A 12,007-nucleotide genomic window follows, 5' to 3' on the forward strand; every position below is an offset into this window, starting at 1 on the left:
TGTATGTATATATATTTATAAAAAAGATAATATAAATATATAAAAAATATAATATATATATAATATATATATATATATATATATATATATATATATAAATATAATATAAATATATACAAAATATAATTATGTGTGTGTGTATATATATATATATATATATATATATATATATATATATAAAAGTGTGTGTGTGTATATATATATATACACATATACACACACACCCATATACATAGACATACAATTTTTTTAAAATATAATGATTATTTATTAAAACATTGAATAAGCATGGTAAAGAAAGGGGGGTCTGATTGCAAGGGGTTACTTTATGTTTGTATACCAGCAGCGAGCGCGTGGAACGGCTGCCAGGCGCAACGCCTAACTTCAGCGTGCCAGCACGTTGGCGTTGCCTATGAAATATGAGGCAGCAGAATTGTTTACAATCCATCACAAAATGATAGATGCCGCTCTGCCATCTCCGCTCTCAGCTGGTATTTCTGTCTAAAACGTTTAAACGCCAGGCGGCATGGGTTGAAGCCTGTGTTGGCAAACAAATTTTGAAAAAAAAAAAAAAAAAAAAAGAAAAAGGGGAGGACCGGCAATCTGCAGAGAGTTTACGGTAATTTGAGGCAATTTAGCAATCTGCTCTACGCCGGGCTGACGGCCGTTATCCGAGGCAAGACGGGTAAAAGGGATGTAATTGGATGAAGAAATGGCTTCATTTGTGGTGTATTCTAGGAGACGAAGAGCCGTTTGGCCCGCCTAAGCTGTTATTGTTCCCTTTTTATTACGCCACTAAGAGGCTCCTCATTATTTAATCGCTCTGTTAAATGCCCGGGCGATACATAAACTAGATTTAAGCGTAGCGATAGTGGACTTCTAGAGTTGCGTTAAGATTATTACTATCTATTATTGCCGTCTTCGTTTTTGTGTGCGTTCAACTTGGATTCTATTTTTTTTTTTTTTTTTACACCAAGAGAGAACAAAAGGAAAGGAAGAGTAAAAATACAACTAAAGGCTTTTCGTATGACAGTCTAGACAAGTCCGAAATGCAGTTATTATGTGTGCAGGGCTGCTTGTCTGTCCCTAATTGCATGTCATTACTCCATGTACAATGACATGCAAATCGCTGTGGACAGTGTCAGCCCGTCATTGGATTGTACAGGCTTCCTGTCCGCAGCTGGTTGCAAGCACTTACCGCAGATATACAGTGATTGGGTGTGGTGTATAACCTTGGATGACCGTTGTGAATGACCCCCTAGGGCCTGGGTTGGTGGGCTTTTGTTTGCATGCCAAAGCTGCTTGAAGCAGCTTGATGCATCTAAAGCACATATGTCAAACACAAGGCCCGCGGGCAGAATCCAGCCTGCCAGGCTTTGTCATGTGGCTCTCGCACACCCAGTTTTGCAGACAGAACATCAATTCACCACCTCCAGCTCCCACTCTCCGCTGTTACTTGTAGACACACAAGACTTCTGTGTTTACAGGGGCACAGCTTTGCTCTCAGTACTAACAGATCCCTGCACACACTTATGGTGGGGCATGGCGGTGACAGATCTCCAGAATCTAAGAGAGAAAATGAGTTGGGGTTGCACACTGTGCATAGCACACCCCCAAACCCTGAACTCTGTACAGAGCTCACCCCCGAACTCTGCATTCTGTGCACAGGCAGCCCTGGAACTGCACTCTGTACATAGCACACCCCTGAACCCTGTACGTAACACACTCCTGAACCCTGCATTCTGTGCACAGGGCAGCCCTGGAACTGCACTTTGTACATAGCACACCTCTGAACCCTGCAGTCTGTAAGTAACTCACTCCTGAACTCTGCATTCAGTGCACAGGGCAGCTCCGGAACTGTACTTTGTACATAGCACACCTCTGAACTCTGCAGTTCCAGGGCTGCCCTGTGCACAGAATGCAGAGTTCAGAGGTGTGCTATGTACAAAGTGCAGTTCCAGGGCTGCCCTGTGCACAGAATGCACTTTGTACATAGCACATTTCTGAACTCTGCATTCATAGCACATTTCTGAACTCTGCATTCTGTGCACAGGGCAGCCCTGAAACTGGACTTTGTACATGGCACACCCCTGAACCCTACACTCTGTATGTAACATACTCCTGAACCCTGCATTCTGTGCACAGGGCAGCCCTGGAACTGGACTTTGTACATGGCACACCCCTGAACCCTACACTCTGTACGTAACGTACTCCTGAACCCTGCATTCTGTGCACAGGGCAGCCCTGGAACTGCACTCACAGCACACCTCTGAACTCTGCATTCTGTGCACAAGGCAGCCCTGGAATTGCACTCATAGCACACCTCTGAACTCTGCATTCTGTGCACAGGGCAGCCCTGGAACTGCACTCATAGCACACCTCTGAACTCTGCATTCTGTGCACAAGGCAGCCCTGGAACTGCACTTTGTACATAGCACACCCCCGAACCCTACACTCTGTACATAGCACACCCCCGAACCCTACACTCTGTACATAGCACACCCCTGAACCATACACTCCTGAACCCTGCTTTCTCTACATAGAGCCCCCAGATACAACTGACCCATTGAGTGCAACCATACTGTTGATGTGGCCTGTAATGAAATTGCATTTGACACCCTTGATCTAAAGGCTCCAATTACATTCTAAATACAACGTGGTAACATTTGCAATATTGCAAGTGTTCTCACAGCACACTATTTCTTGGTAGCTGCATTGCGATGCCATTCAAACTGAACCACATTATATGGTAACTTACTGCATTGCACTGTAGTGTGATGCAATAAAAAAAAAGAAAAGAAGATGTTCACACTTCTTTTGCATGATTGCCACACAGAGGGATGCCCACTGAAATTAACTGGCTGCCCTAAATGGGGCGGTCCAATCGGAGAACAGTTTGCAAATATTTGGAAAAGTTGTCAGCCTGTGCTAAGCGGGAGACCTCCCGTGTTCACAATGCAGCAGGGCAGAGACTCGGCACGGAAACCTAAATCTGCTGGAGATTACTGTTGTAGTGGTGTAGTAGTGGTGAAGTAGCGGTGTCTACTACAGTGATTCCTACCGTTCCACGGGGATCTCACAAGTATGGCACATGTAGGACTAATGTATATGTAAAAAAAAAAAAAATGTCATACCTGGAATTCAGTGACCCGTGCTGAATCCCAGCAGCCCACACCCACCACCACGCCATCTGTGGTGCTATGGCGCACAATACCGAAAATAGCAGCCATTAAATAAAAAAAAAAAAAAAAAAAATGTGCATGGATTTCCGTCACCATTTTCTCACAGGGATAATGACATAAATGACTGCCAACACCTGCACAATTCTGTGAAGATATTTCAGGATTAAAGGTGTAAATTATACGGAAGCACCACTCCACCCCAAAAGACAATTGTACCTGTCACAGGCACCCCCCTCCCCCCTCTGCAAGAGACAGCCTTGTCAAAGGAGCAAAGTGACAAATGTATAGAAAGTGCAAATCATGTGCTAGTCTGATAATGTTATTCTTCTGTAGGTCCGTCATATCCCTATAATAGAACTGAATGTCTGTATGAAATGTATGCAATGGCTGCCTGCACTTTCATATCCTTTGTATCTGACCCCAGAGAGGGTCAGGGCAGCCATTTTGTTTGGCCAACCAATGGACAGGCTTCAAATTCGCTGTTTTCAAACTGTACCATCTAGAACTGTTCTTTTTGTTTTTAACCCCAAATCTGTTTAGTTTTGGATAAAATGGGGACAGATTTAAATTAATGGTAAAGGTTGCGATTTTGATTTAAAAAAAAAAAAAAAATAATAGACAAACAAGTCATAGTCGCCTGCTCTGTGCAATAGTTTTGCACAGAGCAGCCCCGATCCTTTTGGGTCCTCCACTTGCAGTCCCGGCTCCTCCACCAATAGCAAGCCTCTTGCAAGGGGAGAGGGCCACTCGAGCAGGCTTGCTCCCGAGCCACGCTACTGTAATTGGACATTGTCCATTCACACACAGAGCGCGGCTTTTTTTCCTTTATCGCCGGAAAGCTGACCGAGAAGGGCAAACCTCCCACCTCAGGGTACAGCCTGCTACCAGACCCAAGACCTCCTTCACAAAACAGCTTATATGGGGGGAAGGTTCTATGACAGGGTAGCGGTGATTGTTTCACGGTGCCAACATTCAAATATAAGGATATAGAAAGAGAGGGGTTCCCCTTGGGGTAGGACTTTAACCGCACTTAGATAAAGGTCACAAATCAATTCAATAGAAAAATAGTCATATATTTCTTGAAAATACATAGATAAAAACATAGATCATGGAGTGTACATATCAACCATAACTGATATTGCAAATAGTTGAGGTAGATGGTAAGTTGAATCAATCCTTCACCCGACGCGTTTCGGAGTTTACTAGAGATACTATATGGGCAGGTTTTGACCTCCACAAGGTATCCCTCACAACCAAGGGATTGGATACCATAAACCAGCCTTTCTCAACCTTTTCAACACAGAGGAACCCTTGGAATAACGTTCTGATCTCAGTGACTAAATATACACAACTCATGATACATTGGTGTGATGGTCATTGGGAAGAATTCGCCCCTTACAGATAGCTAAAAAGATCAATGGTACAGTACAATCAGTGGGAACTTATCTGCTCAATGAACCCCTAGCAAGCTCTGGAGGAAAACTAGGATTTCTTGGAACACTGGTTGAGAAACCGTGCCGTAAACTAACCAAAATGGTTCAGCTCACAAAGGCATGTTCATTTCTCTGTATCATAGGATGCTTGGGCTGCTTCTACCCCACCAGAACGGGTGTTGGATGCAAAATCCAGCCTGAGCCATGTGATCCTGGCCTTAATAGTACAGCTGTGTCCCAACAATCGTCCCATCCCATTGACCTCCATACCATGCCGGTCCTCTCTCTCTGAACCTCACATAACTCTTTACTTATTTAATGAAGGGAGGAAAAAAAAGAACAACACTTCCACCCCACTATACAGCAGTTAATTAGCTAAATGGGTCAATCCATCTTGAAGCTGTGCAAATAAGTCAGGCAGACATTAGCTCAAAGCTTCTAACTAGGTATCATTTGTCAAAAAAGATGTGGTCTTGCCCGAAGCTTTAACCACTTAACTGCTATATTCTTATTGCACAGCCTCAGGTTGCCTACTAAAAAAAAAGTAAAACGATTTCTCTGTATTCTATATCATAAACCAAGGCTTGACAATTATTTTTTTTTCTTAACTTTTGACAAAAAGTCCCCTATGTGATGATTTTTCTTTAATGAGACATGCAGGGTCTAAAAGACCCCCCCCAATATCTCCCCTGAATGTAATGCATTACATTTTTTCCCAGACAGGGAAACCGTCAACAGGGACCCAGAAGTGCCGTCATACATGTCACTTCCGGGTCAGGAACAAGGTGGAGGGAGGAGAGTGGACACACATCTGCTCTTCTCCCTCCCCCACTACCCTGCAGTGCCCGCTATGCCAGTCCCGCGGATGGGCAAGGACACATATCTGAGGGGATGGTGGGAGCACGTTACCCACGTGTGTGTGTGGAAGCAATCGAGTAACAGCAGCGGAGCCACCCGAATGCTTCCACCTGACAAGTTAGCCCCGCTGCTTGCCTGCAGCAGGGCTAAATGTAGACAAAAACGACCTGTCCGGTACCCAGAACTACATGTCCCCGGCGTTGGGCGTTACAAATTGTGCATCCCTGCAACAGTGAATGAGCTGACAAAAGCCCAGGCGCCAGGACGCAATTTCTAGCCGCCATGGCGACCTGGCACTTGGGCTTTGCCCTGTCATATACTTTAATAGACAACTATATTCCTATATGCATATAATAAACTAACACAAGCAACAGATTTTATTCTCAGATAATTAGGCCTCTTCTGGCCGATCATTCAGTCCACTAAAATGTCTTCATTGTATTCGAAAGGACAACTGATCCTTGACCTTATATTTAGGAGGTACTGAATGGAGCTTGTGATGAATGAATGTCTGCCTCCTGTTTGTGTAGGTTCATTTGTAAACTGAGTCTGCTCTACATGCAGTCATAGATATGATGTTAACGCCTTTTCCTTCTCTTTCTGGCAGGGACTTGATGCCACGGACGCTCGATGGCCAGATTACCATGGAAAAAACTCCCAGTTATTTCGTGACCAAGGAGGCCCCAGCCCGTATTTCGGCCATGTCGAAGGACGCCAAGCTTATCGTGGTGGTGAGAGACCCCGTGACTCGAGTCATATCGGATTACACCCAGACCTTATCCAAGAGGCCCGACATCCCTACTTTCGAGAGCCTGACGTATAAAAACAGGACTACGGGACTTATCGATATCTCATGGAGTGCCATCCAGATTGGCATCTATGCCAAGCACTTGGAGAACTGGCTCCAGTATTTCCCTATGAGGCAGATCCTGTTTGTGAGCGGGGAGAGACTGATCACCGATCCCGCTGGAGAACTGGGGCGCGTTCAGGATTTTCTAGGGCTCAAGAGGATCATAACAGACAAACATTTTTATTTCAATAAGACTAAAGGTTTTCCTTGCTTGAAGAAGGCAGAAGGGAGCAGCAAACCCCACTGTTTGGGGAAAACCAAGGGCAGGACTCACCCCAACATTGACCCCGAAGTGGTCCAGAGACTACGGGAATTCTACAGGCCATTCAATATGAAGTTCTACCAAATGACTGGGCACGACTTTGGCTGGGACTGAAGGTTCATCAGAGGTCCTAGCTTTATGTGAAGCTAAAAACACATGTTCATATGTGTGTGCCTGTATAAATGTACAGAGATCTATTTTATTATAATTTATTTGTAATTCCTAAGCAATTAATTCACTAAGCTGCCTAACCACGTGGTTCCTTGTTTGCCCATAGTGTTAACATTCCATCATGTATAACCCTTGCATTTATGGAGATCGGTATCAAAGGGTTATCCATCTTCGTTTTACATATCTGTTAATGGTGCTCCTGCTGCAGTCATGTTTTGAGAGGGGGGGGGATGGAAAGCACAATAATATCTTGGTATTTTATGTTTACGGGTATTGAAATCTTTCACCCACGCTTGTTGGTTTCATGGCCTTCAACTCAATCTTTTTTTTTTTTTTTTTTTTCTCGAGCGTGTATGGGAAAGGTCCAGATGTTTGGGTGGTGGAAGAGAACTTGAAATCTTTAAACTATGGTGCCACAATCTAAGATAATCATTTGGCTAATGGTAAAAATAAACGGCTTGTTCAGTAAGGCTAGTGTGTACAGCTACAAAACAAAATGAAGGCTTTATAGTTGTTATGCTGACTTAAGGTGGGCCAGTCTTATTTATCCTGCCTTGAAATGAGGAGAATATCGTGGGTGAACTTTTACCACATAGGATAAAGAACTTTAGCGACACTAGCACTTGCAGCCAGTATTTCGGAATACGCTTTTATGCACCCCAAAGTCTTTTTACGCCAATTTTTTTTTTTTTTTGCACGGTCAATCATTTGTGGTCCTTTTGGTGGCAGTCAATAATGCCCTATGTCTTCCAGCTTTACAAAACGTCTATGCATTATACAGAAAACTTGTTTTTCTTTTTTATATGTTCTATACTATTTGGTCAACTTCCTCACCCTGCAATCGGTATGGTATTAGCATTTGGGGGAAAAAATTACAATACATTTTTCTTAATTGCAATCAATTTCGTAACAGCCAATTGCACTATTGCTGTCAGTAGATACAATTTTGGCCTCATGCACACTGGACGATTTTTGGATTTTTTTCCTGCTGTTTGTGGCTTCAGACCTTTTTTTCTGCAGTCAAACTCTCCAGTGTCCATGCACACATAGGCTGTTATCAACTGTTTTTGGCTGGGGCGTTTTTTGGCTAGTGGGTTCTGAGAGGAGTTTTTCCAGCTGTAAAAACGCTCTAACGTCAAAAAACGCTCAGAAAAGTGGTTTAACGTTTTTGATCCCATTAAAAAAACAAAAACGCTAAAACGCTAAAAAAAAAAAAAAAAAACTTAAAAAAACTCACTGCAAAGCTACTCGCATTTTTTATAATGTTATTATAATGTCCAGTGTGCATGAGGCCTTATAATGAAAGGAAATTCGCATGATACATAGTTTTTATTTTTTTTTTTATTTTTTTTTTTTTTATTCCTAACTCCAACAGCCAATTTTTGTTAAAAAAAAAAAAACATTTTTACACAGAATGGGGGGGAATGGTTAAAATCTCTGCTGGGTTTTCACAGGTCTCTGAGTACCCCCTTGGGGACACTTCATTTTCCAGAAACTACCATTTCTGGGACAAGAAGTGAAGGTAAACTTACCTGATTTGCCACACCTCCAATTTTCAGGTTTCTTTCTCAGAAACTACCATTTCTGCGACAGGAAGTGAAGCCAATATCACCTGTTTTGGCGCACCTCCAATTTTTAGGTTTGTTTTGCAGAAACTACCATCTCTAGGACAAGAAGTGAAGTGAATCTCACCTGTTTTGGCACACCTCCAATTTTTGGGTTTGTTTTTCAGAAACAACCATTTTTGGGACAAGAAGTGAAGCGAAACTTACCCGTTTTGCCACACCTCCAATTTTCAGGTTTATTTTTCAGAAACTACCATTTCTGGGACAAGAAGTGAAGCGATCCTCACCTGTTTTAGCACACCTCCAATTTTTGGGTTTGTTTTTCAGAAACTACCATCTCTAGGACAAGAAGTGAAGTGAATCTCACCCATTTTGGCACACCTCCAATTTTTCGGGTTTATTGCTATCCCCATTTGAGAGCATTTACCCCACTTCTTGTTCCCTAAAACTGCAACAGCCAATTTTTGTAAAATTTTTATTTACACAGATTGTGGGGGGGGGGGGTGGTTAAAACTTCTGCCAGGTTTTTACAGGTCTCTTGGGTACCCGTTGGGCACATTCCCTTTTCCAGAAACTACCATTTCTAGGACATAAAGTGAAGTCAACCCCCCCCCCCCCCCTTTCCGGTTTGGCAAACCTCCAGTTTTCAAGTTTATTGCTGTCCATGTCCCCTTTCGAGAGCATTTATCCCGCTTCCTGACCCGGCAAAAATGGTCACTGGCAAAGGAAGCGATGGAGAAAAAGGTAGTCTAGGCTAAAACAATTTTCCTGCAGTTTCACTTTAAATCAAATCCATTTCCAAACATTTTAACTGTTAAGCTGATTTTGGATAGTATCCAATTTCCCCAAATGCTATTTCCCATTAGATGAAGACCTTTTATAATACTCTTTTGTTCCAAATACCCTAGGAATATATACTGGATCACCGCAAGATAACGTTCAGGGCATTTATCGTTTTTATAATAGGATGAACTCAAGCAAGCCATGACAGCTCCTTGCGGCCATGTTGTGGGTGTCAAGCCCAAGATTGGAAGAGTCACTCTACATCAGTGATGGTGAACCTTGGCACCCCAGATGTTTTGGAACTGCATTTCCCATGATGCTCCACTACACTGCAGAGTGCATGAGCATCATGGGAAATGTAGTTCCAAAACATCTGGGGTGCCAAGGTTCTCCATCACTGCTCTACATCCTTTCAAGAAGCTGCTTCTCCCCCCCCCCCCCACTGAAGTCTTGCACGAGTCCTATCCTGGGGCCGGTCAGCTGTCCAGTGTCCTAAGTGTAAAAGGGTACAACGCGTTTTGTTTTAATGGCTGTAAGTTGTAATTTTTACACTGCTGCTAAAAAATAAAAAAAAAGAAGTGGCTATGCAGATATCTAGAAGTATTTAAATTAACAAAAAATGAAATTGTTATTTTTTTCCCCTTTAGGATGCAGCCATGACTCCAATCCAAGACGAGGGGCCTACTTAGCAGGACCTCTCGATCATATGCCTTGGTTGCCATGGAGACCGGGCCTAGTTGCTGGTTTTGTACTGAAAGTACTGCCAGATCTGCATCCTACAAAGAGGGTTCCGTGGTTAAAATTTTTTCGCACATACGACATAGTGGTTGAGTTTTATTCAGCCATATGTATTTTTATTTGTTTTGTTTGTTTTTTTTTCCCTTTTGTAACCTGTTACTTTTAGAAATAGCAAATTTATATAAATATATAAGTAAATATATATATATATTGAAAAAGAATATGAAACACGTTGCAAAATAGAAAAAAAAATGTACATTGTAAAATCAAGTATTTTGTGGTATGTACCATACAAAATTAATTTTACACAGGAAAAAAATGTTTATAAAAGAAGATTGTGTTCTGAAAATTCATACTATGTCTTTGTATGAGCAAATAAAGCTATATTTTACCAAGATAAAAATGGACTATTTTTGTCGCAAAAAAAGTGTTTTGAAACGTTTACCCTATAAAAAGGTGAACTTTAGAGGGTGTAAACTGAAATAGATATGGTAGGAAAACAAAGGATGACTTCTTATGTTCCTCAGGAGAGATGTGTTGAAATCTCCGTCATCATACAAAATAAAGATTCATCCAAAATAGTAGTTGCCATAGCAAGTGTGAGGAGCTTGGAATTCAAAGTACAAAGATAAAACGATATGGTCGTGGTCTTTGGACACCTGACCATCACAGGTGAAAGGGTAGGTGATGCTTGGAATACACTTCCACTCATAGAAAGGTAGAAGAGTGACGGAAAGTGGGCTTTTGAGTCTCCCCCATTTTTTTTTGTGTAGATCTATGTTTGTCTCAAGCATGTCCACTTGATCTTTGCTCTACCATCACTCTGCTATGTTTCATGTGAGCTTGTTGGGATATAGCATTTGAAAACTATGGCCATCATTATGGAGGTAGCCACCATTGAGGCTTTACACATCCTCGATTTTTCTGGGAAGGCTTCCCATAAGATTTTGGATGTGCGTCTGGGAATTTGAGCTCATTCAGCCAAAACAGAAATATTTGTGAAATCAGGTTACGGATGTTGGATGCGAAGACATGGTTCACAATTGATGGTCCACTTCATCTTGTAAGGTTGTTCAGTAGGGTTGAGGTCAGAACTCTACTCCAGTTCCTCCGAATCGGACTGGCCAAACCATGTCTGTATGGAGCTGGCTTTGTACACAGGGGTCCAGGCATGCATGATCAGAAAAGGGTCTTCCCCATACTGTTACCACAAGGGAAAAATTGTCTAAAGTGTTACATAGTTAGGTTGAAAAAAAAGACACAAGTCCATCTGGTTCAACCATAAAAAAAAAAAAAAAATCATGTTTTTGCATGCTGTAGCATTACCACCAGTACCTATTACTGGAAACAAATGAATTCAGTAATTTGGAGTGGGGGGCCCCACATAGTTTTGTCCATATAATAGATAGAATGGTCAAGTATCTTCCAACATAGTGTTCTACTGCCAAAGTCCCAATGAGATAACCAGTCTTGTGAGTTCACCTCAAGTTGTACCGAGAGGTGAAACATTTCAGATGGATTAACCCTAGAATGAAGTGCAATGGCCAATGTGCAGAAACATGAAACATCCAATCAGAAACGGTCTTTTGTTTGCTGTGGAAAACCCACCTCTGCTGTATATTGCTATATTGTATATTGTATCTTTACCCATTAGAATCGATAGGAACAAACCATTCAGTAAACAGCCAGGGGGAGACAGCTAGCAGTACAGGCTCTGAATACCTTTTGCTTCCTATTTGTGCTACCTCAAGCCTTTCCAAAGTGTCTATGCCAATACTGAATTTCTGATCGGTTCCCCAATGTGACAATGCTATAGTGTGCCAATAGGATGATTGGGCATAGCAAAGGGCAAGAGGGGTGCCCAATCTTTACTGGAGGAAGGTGGAGAGCAGAACCCTCAGGACAACTACAGGAACTGGATGGGTCAAAAAACAAAGCAAAGGGTTTGTGAGGGCATCTTAGGCTGGCAGCTACCTCCTACCATGGCATCTTAGGCTGGCAGCTATCTCGTACCATGGTTAGTTTAGGTTTGTTTGTTTTTTTTCTTGTTTTTTTTTTTGTTTTTTTTAACAGGTTGCGTTAAACGGGTCTGAAAAGTATCTATTAACAAATCCATCAGCATTTAATCTGCAACCCCAGCCAAACTGCTGAACACACAAGTGAAA

General features: G+C 42.3%; 1 protein-coding gene across 1 annotated transcript in view; it reads left to right on the top strand.

Annotated features, from left to right (window-relative positions):
* Positions 1-10,245, top strand: part of LOC141113699 (heparan sulfate glucosamine 3-O-sulfotransferase 3B1-like) — a 43,392-nt gene extending 33,147 nt beyond the window's left edge. The window contains exon 2 of the mRNA XM_073606965.1: positions 6,081-10,245. Within this exon, the coding sequence (XP_073463066.1) occupies positions 6,081-6,699 (619 nt within the window). The 3' untranslated portion in view covers positions 6,700-10,245. The remainder of the gene's footprint in view (positions 1-6,080) is intronic.
* The last annotated feature ends 1,762 nt before the right edge of the window (positions 10,246-12,007 follow it).

Source organism: Aquarana catesbeiana, linkage group LG12 (genome assembly GCF_042186555.1).
Source record: "Aquarana catesbeiana isolate 2022-GZ linkage group LG12, ASM4218655v1, whole genome shotgun sequence".
Taxonomy (NCBI): Eukaryota; Metazoa; Chordata; class Amphibia; order Anura; family Ranidae; genus Aquarana; species Aquarana catesbeiana.